This window comes from Boeremia exigua, assembly GCF_020726555.1.
Source record: "Boeremia exigua strain MPI-SDFR-AT-0100 chromosome Unknown C7974scaffold_16, whole genome shotgun sequence".
In the NCBI taxonomy this organism is placed as follows: domain Eukaryota; kingdom Fungi; phylum Ascomycota; class Dothideomycetes; order Pleosporales; family Didymellaceae; genus Boeremia; species Boeremia exigua.
The window spans coordinates 77379-103939 of NW_025763533.1; the positions used below are offsets into that span (position 1 = coordinate 77379).

General features: G+C 55.0%; 11 protein-coding genes across 11 annotated transcripts; 5 read left to right on the forward strand and 6 right to left on the reverse strand.

The window, feature by feature from the left end:
* Positions 1 to 318: 318 nt before the first annotated feature.
* C7974DRAFT_85361 (uncharacterized protein) lies at positions 319 to 1851 on the reverse strand. The gene is made up of 2 exons (XM_046147388.1): positions 1237 to 1851; positions 319 to 1184 (listed from the first exon to the last, which is right to left on the reverse strand). Exons 1-2 carry the CDS (start codon positions 1642 to 1644, stop codon positions 348 to 350), a joined length of 1245 nt encoding a protein of 414 aa, XP_045990847.1. The 5' UTR covers positions 1645 to 1851; the 3' UTR covers positions 319 to 347.
* Positions 1852 to 3220: 1369 nt separating this feature from the next.
* On the forward strand, positions 3221 to 4408 carry C7974DRAFT_438038 (uncharacterized protein; the record flags this gene model as incomplete). The annotated part of the gene is made up of 1 exon (XM_046145235.1): positions 3221 to 4408. The coding sequence occupies one exon, from the start codon at positions 3221 to 3223 to the stop codon at positions 4406 to 4408; it is 1188 nt and encodes a 395-aa protein (XP_045990848.1).
* A 2351-nt stretch (positions 4409 to 6759) lies between these two features.
* Positions 6760 to 8129, reverse strand: C7974DRAFT_406364 (uncharacterized protein). The gene has a single exon (XM_046143138.1). It carries the CDS (start codon positions 7779 to 7781, stop codon positions 6867 to 6869), a length of 915 nt encoding a protein of 304 aa, XP_045990849.1. The 5' UTR covers positions 7782 to 8129; the 3' UTR covers positions 6760 to 6866.
* Positions 8130 to 8278: 149 nt separating this feature from the next.
* Positions 8279 to 9888, reverse strand: C7974DRAFT_445679 (uncharacterized protein; the record flags this gene model as incomplete). The annotated part of the gene is made up of 4 exons (XM_046145560.1): positions 8279 to 9109; positions 9159 to 9353; positions 9401 to 9696; positions 9748 to 9888. The coding sequence occupies 4 exons, from the start codon at positions 9886 to 9888 to the stop codon at positions 8569 to 8571; spliced, it is 1173 nt and encodes a 390-aa protein (XP_045990850.1). The 3' UTR covers positions 8279 to 8568.
* A 1106-nt stretch (positions 9889 to 10994) lies between these two features.
* On the forward strand, positions 10995 to 12074 carry C7974DRAFT_445681 (3-oxoacyl-reductase; the record flags this gene model as incomplete). Its single annotated transcript, XM_046145561.1, has 2 exons — positions 10995 to 11227; positions 11278 to 12074. The coding sequence occupies exons 1-2, from the start codon at positions 11167 to 11169 to the stop codon at positions 12072 to 12074; spliced, it is 858 nt and encodes a 285-aa protein (XP_045990851.1). The 5' UTR covers positions 10995 to 11166.
* On the reverse strand, positions 12070 to 13632 carry C7974DRAFT_445689 (heme peroxidase). The gene has a single exon (XM_046145562.1). The coding sequence runs from the start codon at positions 13386 to 13388 to the stop codon at positions 12165 to 12167; it is 1224 nt and encodes a 407-aa protein (XP_045990852.1). The 5' UTR covers positions 13389 to 13632; the 3' UTR covers positions 12070 to 12164.
* A 1183-nt stretch (positions 13633 to 14815) lies between these two features.
* C7974DRAFT_476594 (uncharacterized protein) lies at positions 14816 to 15981 on the reverse strand (the record flags this gene model as incomplete). The annotated part of the gene is made up of 4 exons (XM_046146691.1): positions 14816 to 15261; positions 15300 to 15472; positions 15519 to 15773; positions 15809 to 15981. 4 exons carry the CDS (start codon positions 15979 to 15981, stop codon positions 14816 to 14818), a joined length of 1047 nt encoding a protein of 348 aa, XP_045990853.1.
* Positions 15982 to 16013: 32 nt separating this feature from the next.
* Positions 16014 to 17216, forward strand: C7974DRAFT_85406 (uncharacterized protein). The gene has a single exon (XM_046147389.1). It carries the CDS (start codon positions 16240 to 16242, stop codon positions 16894 to 16896), a length of 657 nt encoding a protein of 218 aa, XP_045990854.1. The 5' UTR covers positions 16014 to 16239; the 3' UTR covers positions 16897 to 17216.
* Positions 17217 to 18471, forward strand: C7974DRAFT_85407 (uncharacterized protein). Its single transcript, XM_046147390.1, has one exon. It carries the CDS (start codon positions 17537 to 17539, stop codon positions 18371 to 18373), a length of 837 nt encoding a protein of 278 aa, XP_045990855.1. The 5' UTR covers positions 17217 to 17536; the 3' UTR covers positions 18374 to 18471.
* Positions 18472 to 23572: 5101 nt separating this feature from the next.
* Positions 23573 to 24736, reverse strand: C7974DRAFT_418739 (uncharacterized protein; the record flags this gene model as incomplete). The annotated part of the gene is made up of 2 exons (XM_046144177.1): positions 23573 to 24219; positions 24271 to 24736. 2 exons carry the CDS (start codon positions 24734 to 24736, stop codon positions 23573 to 23575), a joined length of 1113 nt encoding a protein of 370 aa, XP_045990856.1.
* Positions 24737 to 25283: 547 nt separating this feature from the next.
* On the forward strand, positions 25284 to 25817 carry C7974DRAFT_406371 (uncharacterized protein). Its single transcript, XM_046143139.1, is given in 2 exon segments — positions 25284 to 25778; positions 25795 to 25817. The coding sequence occupies 1 exon segment, from the start codon at positions 25290 to 25292 to the stop codon at positions 25776 to 25778; it is 489 nt and encodes a 162-aa protein (XP_045990857.1). The 5' UTR covers positions 25284 to 25289; the 3' UTR covers positions 25795 to 25817.
* The last annotated feature ends 744 nt before the right edge of the window (positions 25818 to 26561 follow it).

Consider the following 26561-nt stretch of genomic DNA (forward strand, 5'->3'; position numbering starts at 1 on the left):
GCTCACAGATTGATCTAGTAGTGGCCGTTGATAAGGAGTAAGGCTAAACTTGCATAGAGATCAGGCAAACTTCTGTGATCAATCAATCTTGTTCCCGGGTAGCCTGGCCTCCACATCAGCTAAATTTAGGAGATTCAAGAGTTATGCTAACAGTGGCGTAACATCCGTGATGTAAATGCTACGGAATGCAAGTAGGCAATTTCTGAAAAATGTTGCTTAGATACGAGTGTGAACCGCGAAGGATTCTAAAAGATAATAGTCAGTTCACCTTTTATTGACGATAATAGCACACATGATTGTAGATTGTATGAAATGTATCCTGATTTAACAATAAAAAGCCGTGCACACTACGGCCCCCTATGATGATCACTCCAGCTTGTTCGGCTATCATCATGGCCTGAATGACCGCTCGCTTGCGAACCGTGAGCATCGCTGCGTCCAAGGTCCTGCCACTCTACTCTAATGTCCTCTTTCACGATGATGCGACGCTCGTCCTCTTCGCTATCTCTATCGTCTCCGTTGGCAGGCCGTGTCCGCAGAGCATAGTTATTCCTTGACCCGACGCCGGTGACTGACTTGTGGCCCGTCAATTTGCTAGCGCTGTTGGATGCATAGTGCTTCGAAAACATGGTCTTCGGAAGAAGATAGGCAAGGGTAGGAGCACAGGCCGCAACGAGGCTGATAACTATCTCGACCATGATCCATGCCAGCAGGGTCGTATAATTCCACAGCGGATCCTTGGCCAGGGTGTACTGCGAGACAAGCGTCATGACTGAGGCAATGCAGGCAATCAGACCGATAGATAGTAAGCCAAATATGCGAGCCTTCTTCTTCCAACTCAGCTGAACTTTCCATATCACAATTACCGGGATAGCGAGAGCGGTGAAGTCCAGAGCAAGGTTCAAGCGAAGGATGCTGTTCATCGAATTGACAGACAGACATTTCGGTACCATACCCGATTCGGCAATCCGGAGCAAATCAAAACTCGCGTATTGAGGGTTGCACTTGAAGATGTTGAGAAACAGCGCTGCGAGAGTGTAGGCCGAACATAGACCAAAGAACGCCCAGTTGACATTCTTCCAGAATCTCGTCGTAAGGGTTGTCAGTCGAATGTTGAACAATGCAATGCTCATCTTGACAAGTCCCACGTAGACGTAAAACACAGTGGCAGCTGTCGGTGCTAGCTACACATGGATATCAGCAATGGGCAATGGCAGATTCGGGATCGTCACTCACCAGTTTGTAGTGGTAATACTCTTGATAGGTGATATCATAGAAGTGCTTTCCGGCCCCGCCGTACTGAACCATAGAGATCTGAAGCGCTGGGTACGTCATGGCTAGGAGATATGCGGGAATGATGAGCCAGTCATCGGCACCGAAACGGACCCCATGGACGAACAACCGAATGCCCAACCTCAGAAATGTGACAAGCGTTAGAATTACCATACAGACTGACAGCGCAGCTATGATACCCGGGCCTTTGGTCTCAAAGTGGTAATTCTCCTTTGGACGAAAAGGTGGAATTGTCACTCCATTTTTGGGGTCTTTAATGTTGGGAGTAAGGCCAGTAAGCAGCAAAAGTCCCGCTGCAATTCGTTCGTCGAGTTCGTTGGCCGGTGGGGTGTTGAAATAAGCAGACACCATTGTGCCACACCAGCTTGGGGCAGTTTCGAGAGACTGACAGAACAACTCAATCGGAGATTTTGGACCTGCATGCTCTTAAGGCCTCGCTCAGCCCATTGCCACGTTTGAAGAATACAGCCTTATCCCACCGACACGGTACGGTACGGGCAGGGTTTGTTGTGTTGCATACGAGGAGCGGGAAGTGCCCACGGGCAGAAACACTCACTACACCTGCATTGCCGGCCGATCCGGCCAATTGCCAATTCAGCACGTTAACCACCACACCACTACTTGAATCCTCTTGCTCGCCCCGGAACGCTTGACCCGCAGCCCCCTCCGATGGATTCTCTCAGCCCACCTCTAACAGGAAGTCAACAGTATGTAATCGGCACTCACTTCAACCTATGGAGAAGATCCCGAGACTCCTTGTAGCAATCATCTCACGGAGGACTGCTCCTGAGCGGAGTCCAAGCTCGTTAATAACAAAGACGTTCGGGTTTGGCACTCCAAACAGGACGTGAGAGCAGCCAGAGGGGTGCTAAATTTCAAATTCGGGCTGAGACATCATTTCACCTAAGATAAGACCCACTTAAAAAATCGTCTCGGTGGCATTCGTTGGTGCTTTCTCATTGGGATGCTAGTTACCTTCTTACCTCGGTACTAGGATGCGTGGTCGCGTTTCTTGCGAGGAGCAACCTTGGATGCGTGAGTGGCGCCATTTCCCAGCACTTCTAGTAGAAGAATGCGCGAGTTGAAGAGACGATCGCTTTCTGCTCTATTAACGTGAGATTGTTCGATGTCTACGGCGTCCAAGGTTTATGGAGGGGTTACGAAGAAACTACATACCTGGGTACCGGCAGTCTTTGCTTCGCAGAGACGGGACGGCTGGCGTTGGTGGCCTGTGCGCCGGAGCTCCTCCGCCATCCAGAACCACCTACCTGATGTGGGTAACCCTGGAAATGTGGGGCAGGGACCTTGATCGCTATCTCTGTCTTGCAAACGTCACATAAGACACCCCAGACCCTGAATCAGGACAATCTCCTCGTGTCATACTACATCTACGACACGCTTCATCAGCCTTGTCTTGACACGTTTCTCACCCCTAATTCCTGCGTTCCTGAATCCTGCATTAGCCTTGCTGTCCCGTGCGATGACGCAAAATCGTTCCCCTGCGACTCAAATCGGGCCTGCGAATCCGTGCAGGCACTGCAGAGGATCTCCGGAGTAGGGACCATGGGTCTGAGGGAATATCGGGACATCTCAAGAACCGGATGATCAGGAATCCGATGGCAACGTGGAACTGCTCCACTAGGCCGCTTGTAGTAACTAATGTCCGCTTCTCTCAGGAACCCACGGAGGAGCTAACCGTGTAAACCACTCCCGGGATCTTGTAGCTGCGAAGGATGCAAGAATAGGGAAAGCCTAGGCACAAGCTTTCCTCCCTCCTTTTATCAGTAACCAACTTTCACTACTTTGTTGTTACTGGTGGCTCGTTTGTTTCAGCCATATTCAATCTCACTCAACCATGTATTCACGTGCCGTTCTCTCCGGTCTACTGCTAGGAGCACTGCCCTTCCTGGCTTCAGCACAAGATGGCATGAGCGTCGCTGGTGCTCCATCAACAGGCGACTGCACTGGTGTCAAGGGCATCAGCCCAAAATGTAACAGCCAGGAATCTGCGTACCAGCGAGACTTCTTCTACATCGGTGGTGGCTATGTCGATTCTGGTATCCCGGGCCAGCAGATGTGGAGTGACCAGCTCTATGTCGAGAAATTGACCCCGGCCCGAAAGGTCAACAAACCTTACCCAATGGTTTTCGTCTCTGCGGGTGTCAACACAGGCGCAGAATGGCTAAACACGCCAGACAATCGCAAGGGTTGGGCTTCTTACTACCTTGACCAAGGCTACCAGGTCTACATTGTTGATATTGCTGCCAATGGTCGAAGTGGCCAGCAGCTTCTCTCCAAGTACCCTCTTCGCCTGGGTTCCACAGACATCATCAATGAGCAGGGCTTTACAGCTCCGGAAGACTTCAACCAGTACCCACAGGCAACCTTACATACACAATGGCCCGGCAACGGATCTCGAGGAGACCCGGCGTTTGACGCTTTCACCGCCGCCAACGTTCCCATCTCTTCATCTAACGTAAACGTGGAGAACACTATGCGCACGTCTGGATGCCAACTTCTCAGCATGATTGGACAGTCATACACAGTCTGCCACTCTGCCGGCTGCACTTATACAGCTATCTGGTCAGATGCATGCCCTGATTTGCTTCGTGCCAACATCAATATTGAGCCCGGCAACATCCCCTTTACCTCTTTGATTGGGAACAACACCGTTACTGGGGTTGGTCGCACCGCTGCTCGGCCGTGTGGTCTCACATACACACCATTGCAATTCGACCCACCGGTAACAGATTGCTCAACCATTACCACCGCTGAGGTTGGACCCGACTCCCCCGCCAAGCGCTCTTGCATCCTCCAGACTGGTACCATCCACAAACTCACCCAGGTCGGCAAAGTGCCGTATATCATGATCACAGGCGAGGCCAGCCCGCATATCACGTATGACCACTGCTTTGTCGAGTACTTCAAGCAAATGGGCATCACCAACTACCAGTGGGTCAAGCTTGCCGATATTGGCATCAAGGGCAATGCGCACTTCATGTTCCTGGAGAAAAACAACCAGGATATCGCTGCGGCAATCAATTACGGTCTCACCAAAATGAACCAAGGCCCGGCTGCTCCAGGTCATCCAGCACTCCCTATCTCTACGAAGTGAGAGACAGAGCTTGCGACGGCTCGATGAGTCGACTGGGGCTGGGCAAAGCGTGATTTCGCTGTGCGGAACGCCGAAAAACAGCATTGCTGAGATGATCAAGGGATATGTAATAATTAATGGTAGACAAGTGGATCCGACCGTCCTCGCCCCATGTAGAAAAGGGAATTAACGCATCGACTTTCAACATCCTTGTGAATATATTTGACTAAGTGACAATCACTAGTCCAACTCTTGTTCCAGACTCGCGCAAGGCGTTTATACACCTTCAGTTAATGTTCAAGCGTTTTGAAGAAGCTCACACCCGTTATGATCGTGTGCAAGTGAGTTTGACCATGTGGAGGTTTACCTCGTTAACGTTCTGGCCAATCTCACCCAGCGTACAACGAGACTTGGACGACCCGATACAGGCACGTCAAAACCGATGAACAGACATTGAAAATGTTGTGGTATTGAGAGCGTAGTGTATCCTTTTGAGAACGGTAGACTAACAGAATGTCATGGGCATGGTCTTGGCCCATGGTCGTCTCGTTCATCGTAATCAACTCAACAAATTATTTCCATTCCGCTGTATCTTGAACTTGATATGTGTCCAACCATTCCTTCCAAACCTCGTGTATAAGGACGAATCAGAAATTGTGTATCTGGTAAGCATAAATGTCCAACAATAATGTCTTTACAAGCACTGTGTGCAAAGTCACGAGAAACGCCAGCCATATAGACTAAAACATGAGATACCATCGTAATGGTACATTGTGGAGTCAGGAAAATTGGATTGTGCGCGGCACAGATTGGTAGTGTCAACACTGATTGTAATGATATGTTTTCTCGTTGTATCTACATATCTTCTGTTTCCAAGACCGAGGTGCTTAATATCTATCTGCCCTCTGCTCTGTGGCGTCAACCCCAAGCCGTTTCACTGAGCATCGATCTTGGCGAGTCCGAGACGCCGTGCAAACATTTGACAATATTTCTCGGTCGCTAGAGTTGGCGTCACTTCAAACGCCGGAGCATGGGAAAGCAAGCGGGCCTGCTTTTTTACAGCGTATAAAGGGGGTATGATGTTAGGTATGATGGAACTACCTCTTGGCTTGAGCCTAAGAGCACGAGGAGAGCAATGAAAAGGTCCTAGAGAAGTCAACATCAATTTGGAAATGATCTATAGCACTATTGTTTATCTACTCTGTGTATCTGTAGACGCAAACGATCCTCAAATGCTTGATTACCTATGTACTTCGCTACTAACCCCAGGACTATTTGCGCATCATGGCACCCGTCCACCTCAATATAGCCGCCATCAACTCACCTTCTGCTTTGTGAGCTGGGTATCGCACTACTATCCCGGCAGTTTTGTGGCCCCTTTGAATGGCAGTGCGCTGTCGAGCAGCAAGAGTGAGCGCATATCGACGTCGGGACTGGCGAGTACAACTGCTCTTCACTTCCCGACAAGGCACCCATCTTTCGTTGTCCCGATCGAGTTACTTCTCTTGAGCACGGCAACAACGAGCTTGTGCCAGGTCAGTGGTTAAGAGGTTTATCTGGGATAGCAGCTGCGTACGCTCAATCAGGAAGAACTGGACCAAGTCTTCTTTCTCTGCAATGGTCTTGAGGTTCTCTTTTTGCTGTTCCTCCAACAGCCGGATCGAGGATTTTTCTCGTCCACTTTCCTGAAGCAACCGATCTTGCTCAGCCAGCTGAGTTCGTAGCTGGGCTCGTTCCTTTTCCAATGCTTGGCTTCTTACGAGGAGGGGAAGGGCCCATCCAAGTGTATTATGTTTACGCGCGTCTTTCTCCTTGATCAAGGCTTCCTTTTCTGCAATCGTTTTGAGGGCCTCATCTCGTTCTTTACGCGCATCCTGGAGCTGTCGCATCGCATCCTCTTGCAAGGTTTGATTTGTAGTTTGCCGTACGCTGTTCTCCGTCATAGCTGATAGCAGGTCCGGAGGGGTCTTTGGTGTAGTCTGGAGTTGCTCAAGTAGCAAGAGAAGCAAATAAATAGGCCTAAAGGGAGCTTGACGTTATCGCTGCATATAGATAGCTTGTGTTCCTACAGTGTCAATATCTTATATTCTTATGACGCAGATATGTGTTCTTACAATGTAGATTTTTTGTATTCTCACAATGTGAATTCTTGTATTCTCGCAACGGGCAATCAGTACCCAGAGGCTCCCCTCTCACCCAGAATCGTTCGGATTCAGGCCGTGATGATTCGCCTCATTTATTGGTTTCGATACTTCTTCCATGCCAATGACGAGAGAAACCAGCACATTGGGGGATCCATTCAATGGCCTCTGAGTAATCTGTACACTTCCTAATCGCCTGGCTCACGCATATCAGCTGTTTTCTAGTCATGGAGTGTAGATTAAAAGGACATGGCCCAAGACAAGCAGACAAGATAACCTCAAAGCATTACAGGCAAAATATAGGTTCTCTATGATTATTACATTACCATTACCGCGAATCACACCTTGATCACTCTCATGACATCGAACAGCCCAATTTTTTGCTTTTCCGACATCCCGTCTTTCAACAGCCCAGTGACGTGATCGCCCTCGCGTCCCCTCTGATTACTCACCACAGTAATATCGTTTTTCTTGAACTCGCATGTCCGCCCTGTCGTCCCGCTGACCCACATCTTCACCCCCGCCCAGTCGCTCCCACTCAACAAATCCGTCCCGTACGCCGAACTCCACGGTGCATCAACTTGCCACGGATCCAGCGCATCCCTCAAATCCGGCGCGAACGCCGTCACAACAAGGACCTGCTTGGCCTCCGGCCCCGTCGCAAAACCAGATACCTGCTTCCCATCCGGCCCAACCGCCGGCTTCGTCATCTTCGTGGCCTCCTGCCGCAGCCACCGCAGATCCCGCTTGTGCTCGGAATTGTGCTTCTCGACGCTCCACCCCCCTTGAATTCCCTCCTGCTCATCAAACTCGCGCACCTTCTTGACCACCGCGGCGACATCCGCATCCGGCACACGGCTCCACAGCGTAGCGCCCAGAATCACCACATTCGTCCCCGGCACCTCGCTGCGCGTCTCGTACAGCACCTCCAGCCGCCCCTTGGTCGCGGGCTCCTGCTCCATGCGGTGCGCGAGCTGCAGCGCGTCCATCCAGCCCAGTCCGTGGAACTCCAGGCTGCCGAGCACCAAGAACACTTTCTCGTGCAGGTTGCACCGGCGGATCAGGAAGGAGAGGTAGGATTCGTAGTCGATGAGGCGGCCGATGTTGCCGGCGAGGATGAGGAAGGGCGCTGCGACCGGTATGTGGAAGGTGAGGTATTGCGCATCGTGGTCTAGGTGCAGGTCGGAGAGGATCTGAAAGGTGGTCTTCGGCGCGGAGAAGAGGCCGGATATGCGGCGCATGTTGGGGAGCATGGTGCGGGATGTTGTGTTGCTGCTGGGCTCGTGGGGTGATTTCACGTGGAGGCGCGGTGGGCGGGGTTTGATTGGGCCCGGCGGCGTGTAAGGCGAGATCTGGACAGCAGCGCTTGGGATGGGGATCGAATGGCGACGGGGCCGGGAGTGAGATGTTGTTATAAACACTCCGGCCCTTTTGCAGCCTTGCGAGGCTAGCTAGAATTCAGCCGCAGCCACAACCACAGTTGCAATTATCGCGACGCCGCAGTGCAGCTCAACCGGGAGTTACACAAGATGCATAGATATGTTACTGTGCCATGCATCTGTCAGCCCACGGTGATTGGCCTTTGATGTGTTGGATGCGGCATGGTCTAATTGTGGTGGTGGCTGTGGAGAGGCTCTTGCGGGTGGGATGAATTTAGATCAACGCTAGCCGCAACAGGGTTGGCGTCTGAGTCTTGTCAGCTTTGTTCTCCTGCGTCTGTGCGTGGGAGGTGTATCGCCGTTCCACCGTCTTTGTCTCACGGCCTCAACTGACACGATTCGCTGCGCTTACTCTCTCATGAATGAGATTCTTCGCTCTCTGAGTCGGATACCACGAGTGCGCCTGCTGTGTTACAACGTGTGCGCGGCCGGAACGCCCTCGCCACCTCACGTTGAGTCGACGACTTCTGGACCTGCCAGATATTCTGAAAGGTGTATCATAAATTGGGATAGATTAAGCGCAGAACACAGAAGTTTTACTACGCTGACGACTCAGCAGGATGGGGTATCATCGTCGTAACAGCCTTGTTGATTCTCGCCACTAGACCATGTCTTCTCCTGGAACCGGTGTTCTTGGTAACGGCTTGCCTCCAGTGACCTCCATCTTGAAGTCTTTGTGAACGCTCACTTGGATCCCATCCACGCTCGATTTATTAACGATCTGTTTCTGACTCCCATCGTCTCTGTCGAGGCTGATGCTACTCTCCGCATCGAGATCCCCATAGATCCTAGTCTCCACACCTGTTTTCCCAGTCTTGTTGCCGTTGTTGAGGTAATTCTGTAGCGTCGTACTTCCTGGTCGTTCGTCCAGCTCCAGGTATTGCTTGGATGCGCCGTTGGCTGCTGTGGCGCGCGACTTCTTTCCTGCACCAAACGATCGGCTCCCACTGCCTGTCCACGACGACATTCGGGAGATCATGCGTTCTAGGAGTGGTCGGCAAGCAGGGAGGTTGGCGACAAGCATTCCGATGTTCATCTCTGCGGACGCCCAGGCAAGAATGGCGCCGAGGTTTTGGAGGAAGCGCGTTTCGTCGTTCATACCGATGAGGAACTTGAGACGCACGATGGGAGCGATCGAAGCACTGTGTTCGTCAGGATCAGCGAGAAGGCGGAGGAGAGCGGAGACCATACAAAATGCCGAGTCCGAGCATGCCAATCACCGAGGCTTTGACGCGCCAGTCGAGCTGCACGTTCCACAGCAGGAAGATGGGCAGGATGGCGAAGATCCAGTCACTGAGAATGGAAACCACAGCGACTGCGTACGAGAGACTGGTCTGGATGCTGCGATCTTGGCAGACGCCAGGCATGGCGGTGTACCAATTTTTCCTGTTCGAGGTCAGTAAGATCGTAGTCAACGAACATCGGAGACTTACTGCACGGGAGCACACTGGAAGAAAAGGTACATGCCAGTTCCGCCCATGACGAAAAGACACGACGCCATGCAAGCGTAGATCATCCATTCGATCCACTTCTTGCCGTTGGCAATCCTGATCAGCGCAAACCCGATGGAACACTTGATCGTGATCAGAGTGAAACACCAGGGCTCTTGGAAGATGTAGAACCACATCAGGGAGTTGGAGTATTGGTACTCTGTTAGTGAGGCGTCGTAGGCACCGATCCCACTCCATGCCATGGCAATAGTGGCTACTGTGCTTGTAGCCCAAAAAGGCTATTACGGTAGGTCAGTCTCAGATACAGTTGCAGGTGGCGGTGAGCTTACGAGGTTGACCAGCATCGCCCAGTCGTCAGGTCCCCACGCGTTCCTCTTCGATCGGATCCAGAAGCGCAGCACTGTGAAGACGATGTCGAAGGGCAGCGGTACCAAGGCCGCCAGAGCCATTGGGTACGAAGTGGGCGCCATCTCTCCTTGGAGAAAAATTCTAAGCCGACTACAAGACGATGGGGAGTGGAACGCAATCGTCGGACAGAAGTGATTGTCGACAGTGGAGGCTGCGATGTGGAGAACAGGCAAAGAACGAGTTCAAATCCATCGTCCAGCCTTCGTCACGCCTCCTTTCAGCAACGCAAGTTCTTTACCCTGCATTCTGCCAGTCCCAGGACAAGGGAACGTCAACACGTCCTCTGCCCTGATCTGGCCCGATCTTCGCGCCAAGCTGCTACTTCGGGTGCTCGTCTGGACCTAGTCGCAGTGGAGTTTGACATTGACAACGGCGCGGGACGAGGACTGACGCCCGTCGCCGCGGCTACGCGAGATTGCGTACCTGCCTCTGCGGTGTGCCGCTCATCCAGCCGCGGAATTATTCTCCACAGCCTGTGGGATGCATGCAGTCAGCTTCTTAATCCGACATCGCACGACAGAAAGAGACGTTGTAGTTCAGTAAGATGAACTGCATTCACGTCATTAAAAACTTTGCATTTTCCACTCGATATCCTCTCGTGGAGATACCTCGACGAATCATCTCGACGAATTCTCTGGCATTTTGGAAATCGGACGATGTTTTCAGGCACGACGCACATCCTGGGATGTGCTGGTGATATAACCGACTTATACCCTGGCATGGATCAAATGCTGGCATCAAGTGGTAGCCTCGAAACGTTGGGCCAAGAAGTGGATCTCGCAAGCCTTGCGTACTGGGACGTGGGGGTTCGAGAAGAAAAACAGAACCTTCGAATCTCGAAAGATGGAAAAGCGAAATCCGCGCATTCAAAGTCACGGCTCCGTAGCTACCTGCATTCGTTTTCGCTACATCGCGACACTTGAAGTTCAGTCGTCGAGTCGCTGCTGTGTAGTCTGCTGTGGTCGTGCGTGGCAGTATCTCGGATAATATACACATTGGCCCACTTCACCAGATAGTGATCGTCACCGTCGGATCCACCCTCCTAGCCACTTAGCTGCCTCCGCACCTCATCCGATGCTTGCTCGTGGACCGCGCTTGCGCTTGAAACGCCTCTGCCGTCGCGGCCGTGGACGTTACGCCAAGCCGCGCTTGACCTTCACCGCCTGCGGTGCCCGAGGCCGTTACCGCGCAATAGCTGACGACTGTGAGGATGGGGGTACAAAACTGGAGCTGTCCCGCGATACAATGATGGTGTTGGAGCTGCTGTTCAGTCTTGAAGAGATACATTAGTTTACCAAATCACTCTGCATATCGAAACCTCAAACAGGTTCAAAGTCGCCATGTCTTCACCGCCAAGAGTCTTCGAGGGCAAGCTTGCCATCATCACTGGCGCCTCGCGCAGTACGTCACCCACAAACGAACGAGCTGAACACCAATCTGACCATCTATAGGCTTCGGTGCTGCACTAGCGACCTACTTCGCCTCCCGCGGCGCCAACGTCGTAATCAACTACGCCACAGCGTCCTCCGACGCCCGCGCCAAAGAGCTCGCGCACCAGCTCTCCACCGAGCACAACATCACCGCCCTCCCCATCCGCGCCGACCTCCTCGACCCAACCGCGCCCCAATACCTCATCGACACCGCCAAAGCCCACTTCACCACCCCCACCCGCCCCTTCCAAATCGACATCCTAATCAACAACGCCGCCATCGTCAACGCCCAGCCCATCCACGCCCTGGACATCACCCAGTTCCAGCAAACCTTCGACCTGAACGTGCGCGCCCCCGCCCTCCTCATAAAAGCCGCCTACCCCTTCCTGCCCCACGACCGCTCCGCCCGCATCGTAAACATCTCCTCTGCAACCACCACATGGGGCCTGATCCAACAGACCGCGTACGCGGGCACCAAGGGCGCCATCGAAGCCATGACGCGGGTGTGGGCGCGCGAGCTGGCCGAGCGCGGCACAGTGAATTGCGTGAGTCCTGGCCCGATGGATACAGGGCTGCTCAACGGGCTGCCGGACGAGCCGCGCGAGGCGCTGAAGCTGTACAATGCGCTGATTCCGCTCGCGCGCGAGAGGCCCGGGGTCGATACCGAGGGGATGTTGAGGCTGGCGGGGGAGATTGGCGGCAGGCCGGGGACGCTGGAGGAGGTTGCTGGGATTGTGGGGATTGCGTGTTTGCCTGAGAGTGGGTGGATGACGGGGAATCAGTTGGGGGCTAGTGGGGGAGGGGCGTTTGTGCGATGAGATGGATGTTTAGTATCAAGTACTTTGAATTTAGTAAGAAGATATTGGTTTTGGGTTTTGGGTTTGCTATGGTGGTGTTTAGAGAGACGATTAGGGTGTGATGATGGTTCCGCTTCCTCCTCCGCCGACACCTGTCAACATGATCGCGTCGTCCACGAGGTTGTTCAGCTGGTTGAACTGCCCCTGTAGCCACATATCTAGAATCACCTGATCCTCGGCAACATAGCTCGCCCTATGCGGCGGCAGCACCTTTGTGCACTCCTTCAGATCGTTGATGTTGTTCACGCCCAGCAGACTCAATCTCACGTACGCCTTCGCGTAGTCCTCATTCCAATGGTTCTGCCCATTGCTCGGGCTACTGAACTCCTTCCACTCGCCCGCTGTGCGCGAGTCCTTGCTCAGATTGATGTCGGACTGGAACTTGAGCACACGCGGTGCCGCAGAGCCAGTCGTTTCCGAATAGAACGCCACGTCCCACTCACCCGGTGTGGAGTCCTGTGGGTCGCCGTCGCGCACAGTGTTCACGAAGTGCTGTTGCGATGTTGTGTGCGCGCCGACGAGGGCGACGAGGTCGTGCGGGTCGATTGTCTTGGCGGCGAACAGCTTGATCAGCGTGTCTGCGGAGTCGGTGTGGCCCGGCAGCAGGCCCGTGGGACCGGCCTTCGAGTTGTCCTTGCGACCGACGAACGATCGGATGCGCGGGCCCAGTGGACACACGACAGTGGCGACGTTGGCGCCCATCTGGATCAGGTCGGCCATGGTGACGCCATAGGGCGAGTACTTCTTGTACCAGGCGGTCATCTGCTCGGCGATGGAGGCGAGACCGTTGTTGTCGGCGCGCGAGATTTCGTCGCTGAGGAGGATGGAGCCATCGGCGCCGCCGTAGGTGGATGTGTTGGACCACACGCCTGCATCGTGGAAGCCGAGGCGGACAGCTTGGCGGGCGAATTTGTTGCAACGACCAGATGTGCCGTTGAACTTTGCCGTCATCTCATAGCTGATCCATTTCCAGACGCAACACAGGTCTGCCTTGCAGGCTGCGCTACCGATGGCACCAGCGGGGATCGAACTGTCGATGGTGTTTGATTCAGCACCGAGCTGATCAAGCAGAATGGCCTTGATGTCTTTACCAATCGGAGTGAGTTGACTGTCTTTGAGGGTCTTGAGGTCGCCAATGAGCACTTTTGACTCGGCGCGCTTGGCTTTGTTCGCCTCGCGGCGCACTGCTGCAATAGTATCACCCATGCCGGGATGCGCTGACGAGAAGGACACCAACGCCAAGAGAGCATAGCCCAGATATGAGAAACCCTTCATGGTGATCAATGAATGCCAGGTTGCAGTTGATAACTATCTACTTGTTGCAGATCGGCGCCGTCTTTTATACATGCTGAGGTCGTGATAGTTGTGGAAGTGAACATAGAGTATGGGATTCTAGAACCACTCGCGAGCATTAAGTTTGGCGAGAGCGGTCCTTGAACAGGGTCCTCCATGGTACCGTAATAGACTGTAAAGTATTTACCAGGTACCTCTGTAGGTAGTTGCCTGTTTGGGCATGGCTGGATAATGTCACTGGTGTTTAGCCGGAAGTGGTGCATGTACCTGACGATCTACGCTCTGGGACTGGAAGACAGTCGACATGCTTGAGCGAAGAGACCAGGTGGTGTACAAATGGCTCAAAGGCCATTGGGTCACTCCTTGAAAAACCGGGTTCTCTCGTCTTCAGCGTACATGAACTTGAAGCGTCTCGCCCCAGCGAGATCAAGCCGATGCATAGCGGCTGAAGATATCTGCATACTCGGCGCATGCCAATCTGTTGTCCCATGCGACATGCTCAAAGCCCGTGTTCTAGATTATCGTGGAGCCGAAGAGGCCGCTGTCACGGTGGCCTTTATGAAGGTGATGCGGAATTGAGCGCGTGGTTGCCGTACCCGAAAAAGGATGGCTCGGAGACGGATATTTTGGACTCGAGCTCGAGGATGGGGGCTGGGGATGCGTCGTCGGAGAAGCGACCGTCTAGCTGGGCATGCGGGGTTCGTGAAGGGGAGACTCTGTCGCTATTTGGCGCGTGTGTAGGGGCATTGGTGTCGTTATGGGGCGTAGAGATCTATCAGTTCGTGGAAAGACTCAGGATCCGTTGAATGTCGACCCGATACAACAAAGTCTCGGCTGTCTTATGTTTTCGTGATCTGTGCTAGCTCTAGGGTGGGATGGATGCATAGTATTAAGTAATCGCTGACACGGAGAAGGTGTTTGCCGCACATGTAGATGCACCGTTTCTTGCATCTGACCACAAGCTCAAGGACGCTGTAGTGATGAAAGACCCATCGTCGGTGGTCTTGACTACAATGCCTCCGCAACCAAGGTTGGTCTCATGCGCTTCTGCACAGTTGTTTCGGCAGCCGCTTTCTTCGGTCAAGATGAGCGATCCGAGTTGCTGGCTGTTTCGATCGACTTGCTGGTCGCACCTGACGATGCTCGAGCGGAGGGGTTCTTGTTTGGGTCCTTGACGAGATCGGGTTCAAGGAGGATGCGCGGTGTATGGTGAGCCTATTACCTCGCTGTGGCAGGGGAAGAGGCCGGGCGGTGGCGCGTCACGAGGGGCCATCGCAAGGGCTGGAGGGGGCTCGGTGGGGGACGGCGCGCGGCCATTGAGTGAAACGATGCACTTGGAGGTCATTCTGCAGATTCGGTGGAGAGTCGCAAGATGACGTACAGGTGAGAAATCAGTGTGTTCTTTATTGCTAGCTACCTGGCACAAATCTTCTTTGTCTCGCTGAGGCCCTCACCGTGGCCCTTGCAGCACGTGTTTTCGCGTTTCGCGCCTCATGCACGCGCGTGCGGGAGCTGCATGTGAGCGTGTCGCGATGCACTGCGATGAGGGACTTGATGATCGCTCCAGCCTTGTCGTAGATAGGTGCCCTCGAGGCGCCTGCGAAGCTCACGCTGCTCGGTGGTGGTGTTGTGTTCGTGTTGACGCCGCTCGTGAAATGCCCCGCCTTGCTGCTTCCCTGCCGTGCGCTCATCTCAACGCCATCGCTGGGCATCGGCTGCACATCGTGCCGGCTCGAGGAGATTATTTGGCCCTGCCGACAGTCTCGTGCATCTCGGTTCGAGCACTCGCATGTGGTGAGAGCGATGTTGGCGGTGCTGAGGGTCGTCTGCTGCAGAGCTTCGGCGCTAGCTTTTCCTGCGCGCCTTCCTCTTACTCGCCCCTTCCTCACTCACCCCCACCATCTCCCCGCGCCGCACGACATGGCCGACACGACGCTGCTCTTCTTGCTTGCGCCAGCTGCGCGATACTCTCTACCCGTCTTCTCTTGTCTTCCGCCTTGACGACACAGGGGCAATGCTCAAAGCAGAGCCCCTGCCCGCTCCGTTGAGCAAAAGGCCGATCGTAGCTTCACGACCGGTGCATGCTCGCATGAAGCTGACAATGAGACTGACGATGGAGTTGACTTCATCTCCACACTGCTGCAGGCCTGTCTCCTCTCCAAGCCGCCTCGGCCTGCGTCCTTCGCTGGTGGCAGAGCTTTAGCAGCGACGGAGAGCCCCGCGCCCCGAAACACCACCACACATGTCACCACAGGCCGCAGCCAGCCATGGCGATGGGGATGGCAGTGGCGATGGCGACGATGAGTCGTCTGCTGCGATGGCACGGCTCGTGCTGCTGGCAAGCGCTGACCGCTACATGTGTGTAACCTGTTGGCGGGTACATTGCAAGCTCATCCACCCACTCGAACTCGCAAAGGCCGCTCCACCTGCGATTGACCTCGCGCCCTTCCACACCAAGACTCTCACCAGGCTGGCTGAGGTATGCCGCGAATATTTCTCTGATTATCGACTCTCGCAGCTTGACTCGCGCGTGCTGAGTCGCGTCTCCATCTCGGTAAGCACGATGCCGCTCCATGTCAGCATTGAGCACATGACTGATGCCACTCAGATTGAGCTTCAGAGCTCTCATCAACAAGACTCCTCACATCGCATACATCGCATACATCGCCGACGACGTTTTGTGATGACCATTTTGCGAACCCGATCAGCTGCGTCACGGACCACAGCAGCAACACACGTCGTTCGACCGAACAACACAGCCGGGAGGATAGTGTGGTCGCCGCTTAGTCATAAGTCCGACTGAGCATCATCGTGTGCGACATCATGCAAGACCATGTGCGAGCCACATCGCTCGTTCGGGGACATGGAGAGCTCCGTACGTGCATGTCGACCGCCCCGCACCCAGCTCAGGGAAGACGGGCCATGGCAATGCGACCGATCATTGCGAGTAATCCGGATGGCCTCGACAGGTCCTCTACTCGCAACTCCAGGGCCAAGGTGCAGCTGTGACACACCAAGCCACACTGCGAGTAGCCAAGGCCGACCGACTGCAATACTCACAGACGCTCTCGTCAGGATGAGGGGCGCCCTGATCCACGTTTTCGCGCCTCGCTACCAAGATCCCGCCACCCGTGTCTGGACCCGCACACTCTTTTTGCGGTGCTTGCAACGTTTGCCTCTGCATCTCCCTCTGCGTCGTCTTTTCCATCTGCCAGTGTTCCTCTTTCATCATTCATCTTCTCCTGCCAGTCACCTTTTCTTGCCAGTCATCCGCCTTCTCTTCTTTTTCTCGCTGGCCCCTCCCTCGGCCGAATTTCCATCTCCTCAGTCCACAGTCTTTCCTCCTCTTTCAGTCCTTTCTCAAGTCTCTCAACCCATCTCACGATCTCCGCTCCGCTCTCGTGTTTCCGCGGTTCACGGTCACCCTTCCCGTCCAGTTTCTCTGTCGTTTCTCATATCATCCCCCATCTGTCATCTTCTCGGTCCATGATCATCCACCTCCTTTTCAGTCCTTGGCTTTATTTCCCCAGGTCGTCTCATCCTTTTCTTTCGTATCCTTGTCCCATTGACTCGCAGCCATTTCTTATCACTGATCTCCTTCTGTCTGCCCTCTTCCTTCTTTTCAAAGTCGTCTCCTTTACTCGTCTCATTTTTGGCTCGCAGCCTGTCAAAGTCACATGCATCGATAGATGCCCCCTCCCGCGTTGTTGCAACCTTTTTGAAGCTCCCAAACACTCCGAGTATCGCGTTTCGCTCGTCTTGCATTTGGCTTCAGCGTTATTTGCGACATTGTCCAGATCGGCATCGACGCGCAGGGAGGATACGAGATCTCAGTCGCGCTTAGCCCTTGATTCAGAGCTGGTCATGTCACCTCCCTGGCCACCTGGTGTCTTGAGTATTGACGTTGGGTTCTGGTGACGGCGATGCAGTCGCATGTACCGTGCACCAGTATCACTGCTGGCGCGTCATGCCAGCTTCGACGATTACTCGGGCATCGACTTTGAAGGAAGTCCTAGGTGCCACATCTTCCGGTGGCTCCACGGCAATCGGCAGTACCCAGCGCTCCAGGAGCGTCGAGAAAGAGCAAGGTATTGGCAAAGTACCCTCCTCACTCCTGTCATACGCCGTTGATGGCGTCTCGTCTCTTGTTCCCAGTCGTGGGGTGGTATGGGTATGGATCATCAAGTGCGGGGTACGACAGCCTCTGGGGTTGGACAGCCTCGCGTCACGGCGACCTCGCAGGAGCTTGTCATGCGACCTGTCGTTTACTGACGTGCGGATGTCGATGTAATCTTGTCATGTTTGCTTTGATGGAGTTTGCAGGGCGCTCCGCTCCTGTTTGTGGTGCTGGGTGGTTTGCTGCAGGCGACCGCCGCTCCGAGCTGACAAGCAACAAACATCGTCGCTGCTCTAATCAGACATGTCGGACACCCGGGAGGCGGCATTACTGGCTCGCACCCAGTCGTAGAACGTCTGGGGACGGTTGTCGAGCTGCATGCGTGTGTTGGCATCGATCTGAGGTCCTGGAAGCGCGGGGCCGTCATCTGCTGCTTGCGAAGTTTCATCATCGTCATGACGGCGGCGAGCATCGCGCCTGCTGTAACGACTCAGTAAGAGTGCAGCTATCAATAGTAGCAAGAGGAAGAAGACGCCGTTCCGGATTGTTGATGCAGCACGCAGATGGTGGTCGAGCTTACGGTCAAGCTTCCAGTCATGCGGTTGATTGCGCGCGAGCCAGGTCGCCCTGCCCGCGCCCGCTCCTGCAAAATCAGACCGAGCCAGGCTCACGAGACCGAATATCCTACCTCTGTTGGCCATCTTCTCGGGTAGTGGTGATGTGGTGGTGTTGTGGTGTTGTGGTGGTATGGCGGAGATGCGGAGCGAAAAGCTATGCTACCACGATCTTGACCATCACCAACATGAAGACAAAAGCGCGTGGGACTCGAAGCTGCACGTATATTGGTTGACTGCGAAACGTTCACTCAGAAGAACACCCACGGCGCATTCATAATTCATCACGAACGATGTACCGGTGTTACATGCGGCAGAGCTGCGGGCAAACTGCGTGTTTGCTACAGTCAAAACACTAGGCCGAAATCGAGATCAAGTACAAGCCTCCATCTTGTTGTTTTAGATTACCTCGACCGGCTGCGGCTCTGTGCATGGAATCTTCAAGCGCGGAGGCCCTACATCTGAGTTGTTTCCCAACTCTTGGTCCAATGTCATGCTGCACGATCTGTTCTGCGAATCCAGCTTCAAAGCAGCGCTCTTTCAGTTTCCCAGTATGTCACGGCTGGGGAACGTTGATCCATTCGAAAGCCTCTTGAAAAGCAACACGGTTCACCCCTTCGAGTAAGCGCACAAGGCAGCCAACTTGACGGGGTCCCCTGTCCCCCATCCTCGAGCCGCAGCTATTCTGGATGGTATTTGAAGCCCAAGATCAGACATGGTGTGGCAAGATGAAGCAAAGGCCGTCGATGGGTTGACAGAAGCGGTCAGGGTATATTCGAACCACTGACATTCTCATCCCGTCCGTACGCTTTCGAGCTCGGCCATCATCACCGCATGTCCGTTGTTCCAGCCTTCACACTGGAGCTCTTGCAGGTCATCGATCACGTCCTCTCCGTCTTCGTGCTGGCACCAAATAGCATCTGTCGACGCTCGTGCTTGCTGAACCGCTTCGTCCACAGCGTCTTCAATCTGTCGCTGATAGCAGCAAAAGTGATCGTGACGGCTGTTGAGAAAGGCTTGACGGCCGCCGGAGAGCATGATCTCTCGGTGTATAGCTCTGTTCATTGCCAACATCCAGATTTCCTGGAAGAGAGCGAAGCGTCGTGTGTCGATGTCACTGCTTACTAGCTCCCACTGGTATTCCCGAAGGCACCCACCAAAGCCTTGCACGGAGTTGAAGTTGCTTGTCTGGACTCGCGTCCGCAGATACTCGGTGACGGGTTGTATCGCCGTCTGGAACCCGTACTGCGGGAAGGTGGCGTCCAGGACCCAACCGCTCTCACCAATCTCCTCCCTCCAATGCTTGTTGCTGTCCACCTGCTTGTTGTCCAGCTTTGGAGATATGACCAGTACAGTGTGAATGATGGCGGGGACGTTCGGCTCCTCTCTTCCCTCGTACCAGATGACGACCTGCTCGACTGGCTTTGGGGCAACGTGCAGCTCTCGCAGCTTTACTTTCATGCCTGTCGTTGGTCAGTGTCTGAGCTCGAGTCATCGCATTGTCATCACATACCACTGGTCAGCCATGCAAGCGCAGGACTGAGGTTGGCGATGGCCAAGATGCAGTTCTCAACGCAAGCGGCTTGCACTACTACTGCTGCTGTCAAGGCGTCGGGGATCGGCTCTCCTTGCGCAGCTGGCATGCTGAAGTGTTCGGCGAGCAGGACACGGGTGGGATATTCGGGGCGGCCCTCGATGCCGCGGTGGAGGTACGCGGAGTCCGTGATGATGCCCAGGAAGGTCAGCCTGCTAAACAGCATGGCGAGCCGATGCTGGAGACTGGCGAGTCGCGCGACCGTCCTCTTCAGCTGCCTCTGCTCGCACTGCCCTCCCTCCGCTGCGTGAACCGTCCAGCAGCGGCTGCAGCTGCACGCCCAGTCGGTGAGCGTCGAGTTGATGTCGCCCTCAGGCACGTCTCGACACCGCGAGCAAGTGACAGGCAAGACGCCCTTGTCAGCATCGTAGTTGCAGTACAGTGTTTTCTGTTGCTGCATGTTGGCGGTGCTGTGCGTTGTGTTGTGTCGCTGGGCAAGTCAAAGGCACTTGGGCAAAACAACATGGCAAGCTCTATTCACAACGCCGTTGGCATGGCCCCCAAAGCAAGCAGCACAGCCAACTCGAGATGATCCGCTGTTCCCCGTCGAACAAGCATCATTTGCGAATGTGCATCTCAAGCGCACCCTGCTATCACTTCCGCACCGTCACCACAGCAATACCTCGCAGACCCTGGGCCCACACCCTCACCCATGGGAGTATTCCTGGTCTATATATTAGACAAAATTCGTCGTATTATTACCCCTCCCCCACAGTTAAACAACTGCTAACGTAGCCCAGGTTGGGATGACCACCACCCCCGTGGTGTACAAATTCTTTTGCACTTTTTTGGGTGACCAGCGTGCCGGAGGACCCGCGTTCGAGTTTGGGTCTCTGCACGCGAGCGGGCTTCTTTTTTGCTCTATCTGCCCTTCACTCCCGCGGGCACTCTCCACTAAGACGTTTGTTCGTTTTGGGTGACCGCCGCGCTGGAGAACCCGCGTTCGAGTTTGGGTTCATGCGGGCAAGTGGGCTTCTTTTTGCTCTATCTGCTTTTCACCCATGCGAGCACTCTCCACCGTACGGTCTGCCAGTGTGGGCGATCAGTGCGATGGAGGCTCCGCGTTCGACTTTGGGTTTCCGCGTGCGAGCACTCTCCACTATTCCATCTGCCATCTTGGGTGATCGGTTGGACGGAGGCTCTGCGTTCGACTTTGAGGTCCCGCGTGCGAGTGCGTTACCTTTTTGCACTCCCTGTTGTTGAGACCTACAAGAGCACTCTCGGTCTATATGAAGCTCAAAATCCGTCGTATATTTCACCCCTCCCCCTCAGTTGAACAACTGCTAACTTAGTCCAGGTTAGGATTACCACCACCCGTGGTGTACAAATCTTTTTGCACTTTTTTGGGTGCCCACAGGCCCGGAGTTCGAGTTTGGCTCCCTCCGCGTGAGTGTGCTTCTTTTTGCTCACTGTGGCGTCACAACAGTGGCGTGGGGCTCCGCGTGAAAGCGCGGGGCTTTTGGCACTGAGCGGCGCGGGGCAGGCCCGCTGTTCGAGTCTCCGCGTGCGAGCCCGTTTCCTTGCGTTTTGCATCGGACATGGCCGCGAGAGCCCGCAGGCCTGAGCTGGAGGTCCGAGTCTCTGCGCTTCACATTCACACGGCGTCGAGCGCTCACAGATCCGAAGCTGGAGGTACTCAGTTGGGTTTCCCCGTGCAAGCCCGTTCGTGTTCACTTTGCATCGCGCTTGAGGTCCTCGATTCGAGTTCATCGTGTGGGCTGTTTCTGCGCACTTTGCATTTCACGGCTGCGAGAACTCGCTTGCACATCGTCACAGCGAGGGTACTGGAGGCGCGAAGCCCACGGCCCCGCTCTTGAGCTATTCACTTGCACTTTGCATGTCACAGCTTCGCACCCCACACGCGAAGTTCGTGGCCCTGCGTGTGAGACGATTGTATGCACTTCGTGTTGTCACGACAGCTGGAGCTTGCACACTCAAGCCGGAGGTGCCCAGTTTCAAGTCTGACCTCGTGAGCGCATTCGTTCTTGTAGCGGTTATGTTACGGCCATGCATTCGACGTGCGAAGTTCGCGGCCCACGCGTGAGGTGTTCCTTTGCACTGGGCGGGTATGTCACAGCCAGGCACTGCAGCTCTGAGCTGCGGGTGCGGGATTCGAGACTTCTCGTATGGGTGTTTTCGAGGCATCTTCACGCTCTTCGGCTCCTTACGCATTACGCGTTCTCACAGCGAGGGGAGGCACTCATTTCGAGTCTCAACGTGCGAGCGTATTTCTTCGTACACCTCGCATCGCACTCGAGATACTCAGTTCGAGAGAGAGCTCGCAGACCCAGCGGCGGAGGGAGGTCTTCAATTCGAGCTTCCTCGTGCAAGTGCATTTATCTTCGCACTTTGCATAACATCCAGGATCCTCAGTTTGAGGCTCCGCGTGTGAGCGTGTTTCCTGGTGCACTTCGCATCATCACAGCAGCGCAGCTCGCATTTGCAACCCCATCGCTGAACGTCTTTGTTTCAAGGCCTCTGGTGTGAGCTTTCCCCTTCCCGCACTTCACGTCTCTTGCACTTTGCGCCGGGCGCTGTAGGTGCGAAGTTGGAGCACCCTCACATGAGCCTGTTCCTGTCTACACGTTGCATTGTCACTGCACTTCGCATTATCACAGATGAAGGAGGCACTCAGCCTGAGTTTCCTTGCAATGGTGTGGGCCTTTTCGTGTTTGTACTACTACATTGCACTGGAGGTGCGACGTCGATGGCTTCTTGTGTAGGCGCGTCTGCTGCTGCACTCCGAAAAGTCAAGCAGTGTGCATCAACACGCCGTGTGTGTGCATCGTCACAGCCATGCACTGGAGGTGCTCAATGAGCCTCTTCATACTCGCGGTAGCATTCTCCTTCTTCCTAGTCTGCATCGCAGCGGATGTGCGAGGTCCGAGTCTCCTTGTGTGTGTGTGCGTGTGTGTGTGCATTTTTGTTTACACATCACGTCGTCACCCACTTCGGATCATCACAGCCAGGCTTGGAGATACTCAGTCAGAGTCTCTTCCTGTTCATGTAAGGCTATGACCTTTTGCACTTCGCATCGTTGCAGTTGGGCTTTGGATGTGCGCAGTGCTGAGACTCGGTGTGTGAGCTCACTTCTGTATACGCTTCGCGTTGTCACTTCGCATCATCACAGTCAGGCACGCGAGGTACCCTCCTGTCCATGCCTAGTTGTTTCTTTGCAGTCCGCATCATCATAGTCAGACACTGGCGGCGCTCAGTTGGAGTGCCCTCGCGTTAGCCTGTTTGTCGTTTCACCTCATCGTCGTCGTCGCCGCGATATCTCGCCGCCCCGGGACCCACACCTTGCTGTCTACAAGAAGCTTTCTTGGGTTATATATTGCGGTTGATTCGTCATATAATCACCCCTCCCCCTCTAGAGAATAATAGCTAACTTAGTCCAGGTGGGAGAAGCCACCGCCGGGGTGGCATATCCTTTTGCTGTTTTGGGTGACCATTGGGTGACCACGTCCCAGAGGTACTTGGTTCGATTCCCATGGTGAGACGCGTCTCTTTTTGCACTTCTGCGGCGTGCGGGGATGGCGTCTTTGTCAACGCCTTCTTCCAGCCACGTCACTCCTTCCACCAGTCTATTCTACGGACTGCAGGTTTGGGCATGCATTTTAGAGCTTTTCAGCCTTTTGCAGGAGTTCACCGGCGGTGCTGCGTTCTGCAGTCGCATCGTGTGCTCTTAAAAGGTCTACAACGTCGTTCTCGATACTGCGGTCTGCGACCAAAAAGCAATTTCGCTATGCGACTGCGGATGGTCTTGAAATGCTCGACATTACTATTCTACAGAGACGGCTTCAACGAGCTTTGAAAGCGCGAACTAACACCCCAGCGATTTCTACATGTCACAGCCTGCATCCAGCAAGTCCATCAGCCTTTCTTGTATCTCCTCATCGCCCTCACCCCGTTGCTCTTCTCGCATTCGCTCGAGGTCATCATCGCACTGCCCGTCTGCCGCTTCTATCTTTTCGAATCCTGGGCGCAGTAGCTGGAGCTCCGCGCACACAGCCCTTCCAATGTTGTCCCTTGCTTCAATGAATGCTTCGTGGCTCATGTCGAGAAGGAGGTCCTGGCGATCTTCACGACGAGGAAGCTTCTGCCACACCGCCTGATGCATCTTCGCAATTGCAATCTGCTCCATGGCAAATTCTCTATACGAGCGTGTGTTCTTCCGGCACCACCGATTGTCCTTGACCCACTCTGTGTACGTGTGGCCGAAGTCTTGCGTCTCTGCTCCTGCCGGATCCGCCCTCTCCCTCATGTAGTCAGAGTCTCGTAGACTCACCACCGTGTGTCCGTACTGCATCGAGGTCGCGTCGAGGGTCAGGCCTTCGGGGGATGGTGGCCAGGTGAGTGTCGGAGTGAGCGTGACAACCTGGTGTCTTGTCGCGATCTTGTAGGACCGCGACATCGGCGTGTACACCTTTTGCCTGTTGGGTGTGTCTTTCGGCCGGAGGTCCTTCTCGTCGATGCGCAGAGGTAGGTCTATGGGATTGATCAGCATGAAGGATACAGCGAGATTAGGGGCATGCTTACCCTCCACAAGCCAGCCCAGGACGGGAGTCAGCCATGCAACGCAGCTCCGGCATTGGTCGAAGCTCCAAGCGCCCAGGACCTCCGGCAGCAAGATGGCCGTGTAGTCCCACGAGTCTCCCCCGACGGTCTTCCTCCGTGCCAAGGTCACCAGCTTAAGGCCCTCGGCATCTACCTCAGCTGCAACCATGTGGGAGAGGAACAGGTTCGTCTGCAGGCACATGAAGAGCATGTTGTAGAGGGCGCCGACCCTGACCATCGACCGCCAGGTCCTCCTTGCCAAGCACTCTTGCTCGTGGCGGCTCTTGTCGGCGGAGAGGTGTTGGGAGGAGCAGTAATAGTGGCACGAAGCCCCGTCGAAGATGTCGTCCGTGGGGACGTCGCGGCAGGCTGGGCACGACGGGGGATTCCTGTCGATGGCGGCATTGCATCCGCGAAGCCCGCAGGCGTTGCGGCCGGGGATCTGCATGGCTGCGTGGTGAGGTGGATGAAGAGGAGGTGCGTTCTGTGCTTGACGTGCGTTCAGAAGCTCGAGGCTCTGCGGCGTGGGGTCGGCGACAGGAAGTGATGGCGAATGCAAACGCTTCTTCACACCGACCCACGCACCACACGTGACGGCTCGCAGATTTCGAACACAGCATTAGATTCGGTCAAGAAATGTCACAAATCTCAGGCAGATACATGGCAGAGTCAGAAATGGTGGTATTACAAAGGTATCTACAGAAGTGCTTCCAGCCAGACCACTTGCGCAGCAAAGCGTTCAAGAAGCCGAACGCCCTTTGCTACTCTCGTAGCTCAGCGTGTACGCCTCGTGGCCAGGCCCATCGCAATCCCGCACCAGCCGCGCGAGGTCCTCGAAAAACAGTGCGTCGGGGCCGAACTGGACTTGCTCAAGCCCGCGCCGCAAGCCCTCCATCTCCGTCTTCACCGCGCCCCAGATCCTCCTCTGTGCTTCTTCGAAGCCGTTGTCGTGCATCGCCAAAAGGCGCTCCACGCCCCCAAGCTCCGCCAGCTCTCGCGCCATGACGTTGTTGGTGGTGCGGATTATGCAGGCGATTCTGGTTCGCTGCCAGACTTCGTTCTCGTCCTCTTCGTCCTCTTCTTTCTCTTCTTCCTCCTCTTCTTCCTCTTCTTCTTCTTCGTCTTCGTCCTCTTCTTCTCCTTCGTCTTCTTCTTCCTCCTCCTCCTCCTCCTCATCCTCCTCTCCTTCATCCATCTCCGCTTCAAAGAAGCCGCCCAAGCGGAAAACGTTCCCACCCCTATCGACATCAACTTTCGCCCGGTGGTACTCCTCCAGCGTCTCCACCCCACGCTCGAAGGAGTATTGGGCGAACGAAGCGTCCGCCACGATCCCCTCTTCCCTGTTCAGCCAGAACACCAGCACCGTGTGCGCGTACTCGGTCTTCGTGTCGCTGCTGGCACCCACGAACCGCAGCTTGACCTCGCGCACCGGCTTCGGCGCCTGGTACGTGACCTCCTCGACCCACAAGCCGGCGACTACGTCTCATTAGCACAGTCACAGCACGCAGCACCGCCCCCTCGGGGACGGCGTCGGGGGAAAAAACGTACTCCGCGCGCACTCCGCCAGCCACAGCGTGTTGAACACGACGACCGCGACGCACTTGTTGATGCTTACGAACGCGTTCCTGATGGCTTCGGGCTCGTCTGGCTCGAACAGCGGCGTCGTGGTCAGGGGCGCGGCGCACTTCTGCGCCAGCAGGGTGAGGTGGGAGGGGGTGACGGTCGAGGTCATGAGGACCTCCGGGCAGGTGGCGTGCAGCTGCCGCATGGCGACGCCGTTGTAGAGGGAGGCGAGGCGGCGGGCGTCGCGCGTGGTGGTGTGGGGGGATGAGGCAGGTGGTGCTGCTGGTGGTGCGGCGGGTGGTGCTGCGAGTGGTGCTGCAGGTGCGGAGGGTGGCGCGCTCATGGTGGCGGCGGGTGGAGAGAATATGTGAGGGTGTGAAGGTGGTTGCAGGTACTGCAGCAATGTGTCTCGCGGGCTCTGCGGCACTGCGTCGAGCTGCTGCTGTGCTGGTGGTGAGTCTCCAGGTATGTCTTGGCGCGGGCCTTAGCGCGGAAATGCGACCATCTGAGCTGCGAACAGCATTAACCGAAGCTCGACGGCGCATGTTCTGTAGATTTTGCTTGGAGACTATTTGTTCTGAAATCAGGAGCAATGCGCTTGATGAGCTCTCTACGGAATTCGGGGTGAAAAAGATTTTGAGGTTTTGGTGCTGAACATTGCCTTTGAGCAACTTCGTGCTGATAGCTACGGATGCAGCCCATCATACTGG

Coding starts and splice junctions, on each gene's coding strand:
- C7974DRAFT_85361 (XM_046147388.1), bottom strand. CDS start 1,644: ATGGTGTCTGCTTATTTCAACACCCCACCGGCCAACGAACTCGACGAA. Junction 1,185..1,236: donor AGTATTACCACTACAAACTG/GTGAGTGACGAT, acceptor ATCCATGTGTAG/CTAGCACCGACAGCTGCCAC.
- C7974DRAFT_85407 (XM_046147390.1), top strand. CDS start 17,537: ATGGCGTCTCGTCTCTTGTTCCCAGTCGTGGGGTGGTATGGGTATGGA.
- C7974DRAFT_406371 (XM_046143139.1), top strand. CDS start 25,290: ATGACGTTGTTGGTGGTGCGGATTATGCAGGCGATTCTGGTTCGCTGC.
- C7974DRAFT_445689 (XM_046145562.1), bottom strand. CDS start 13,388: ATGAAGGGTTTCTCATATCTGGGCTATGCTCTCTTGGCGTTGGTGTCC.
- C7974DRAFT_85406 (XM_046147389.1), top strand. CDS start 16,240: ATGTGCGAGCCACATCGCTCGTTCGGGGACATGGAGAGCTCCGTACGT.
- C7974DRAFT_406364 (XM_046143138.1), bottom strand. CDS start 7,781: ATGCTCCCCAACATGCGCCGCATATCCGGCCTCTTCTCCGCGCCGAAG.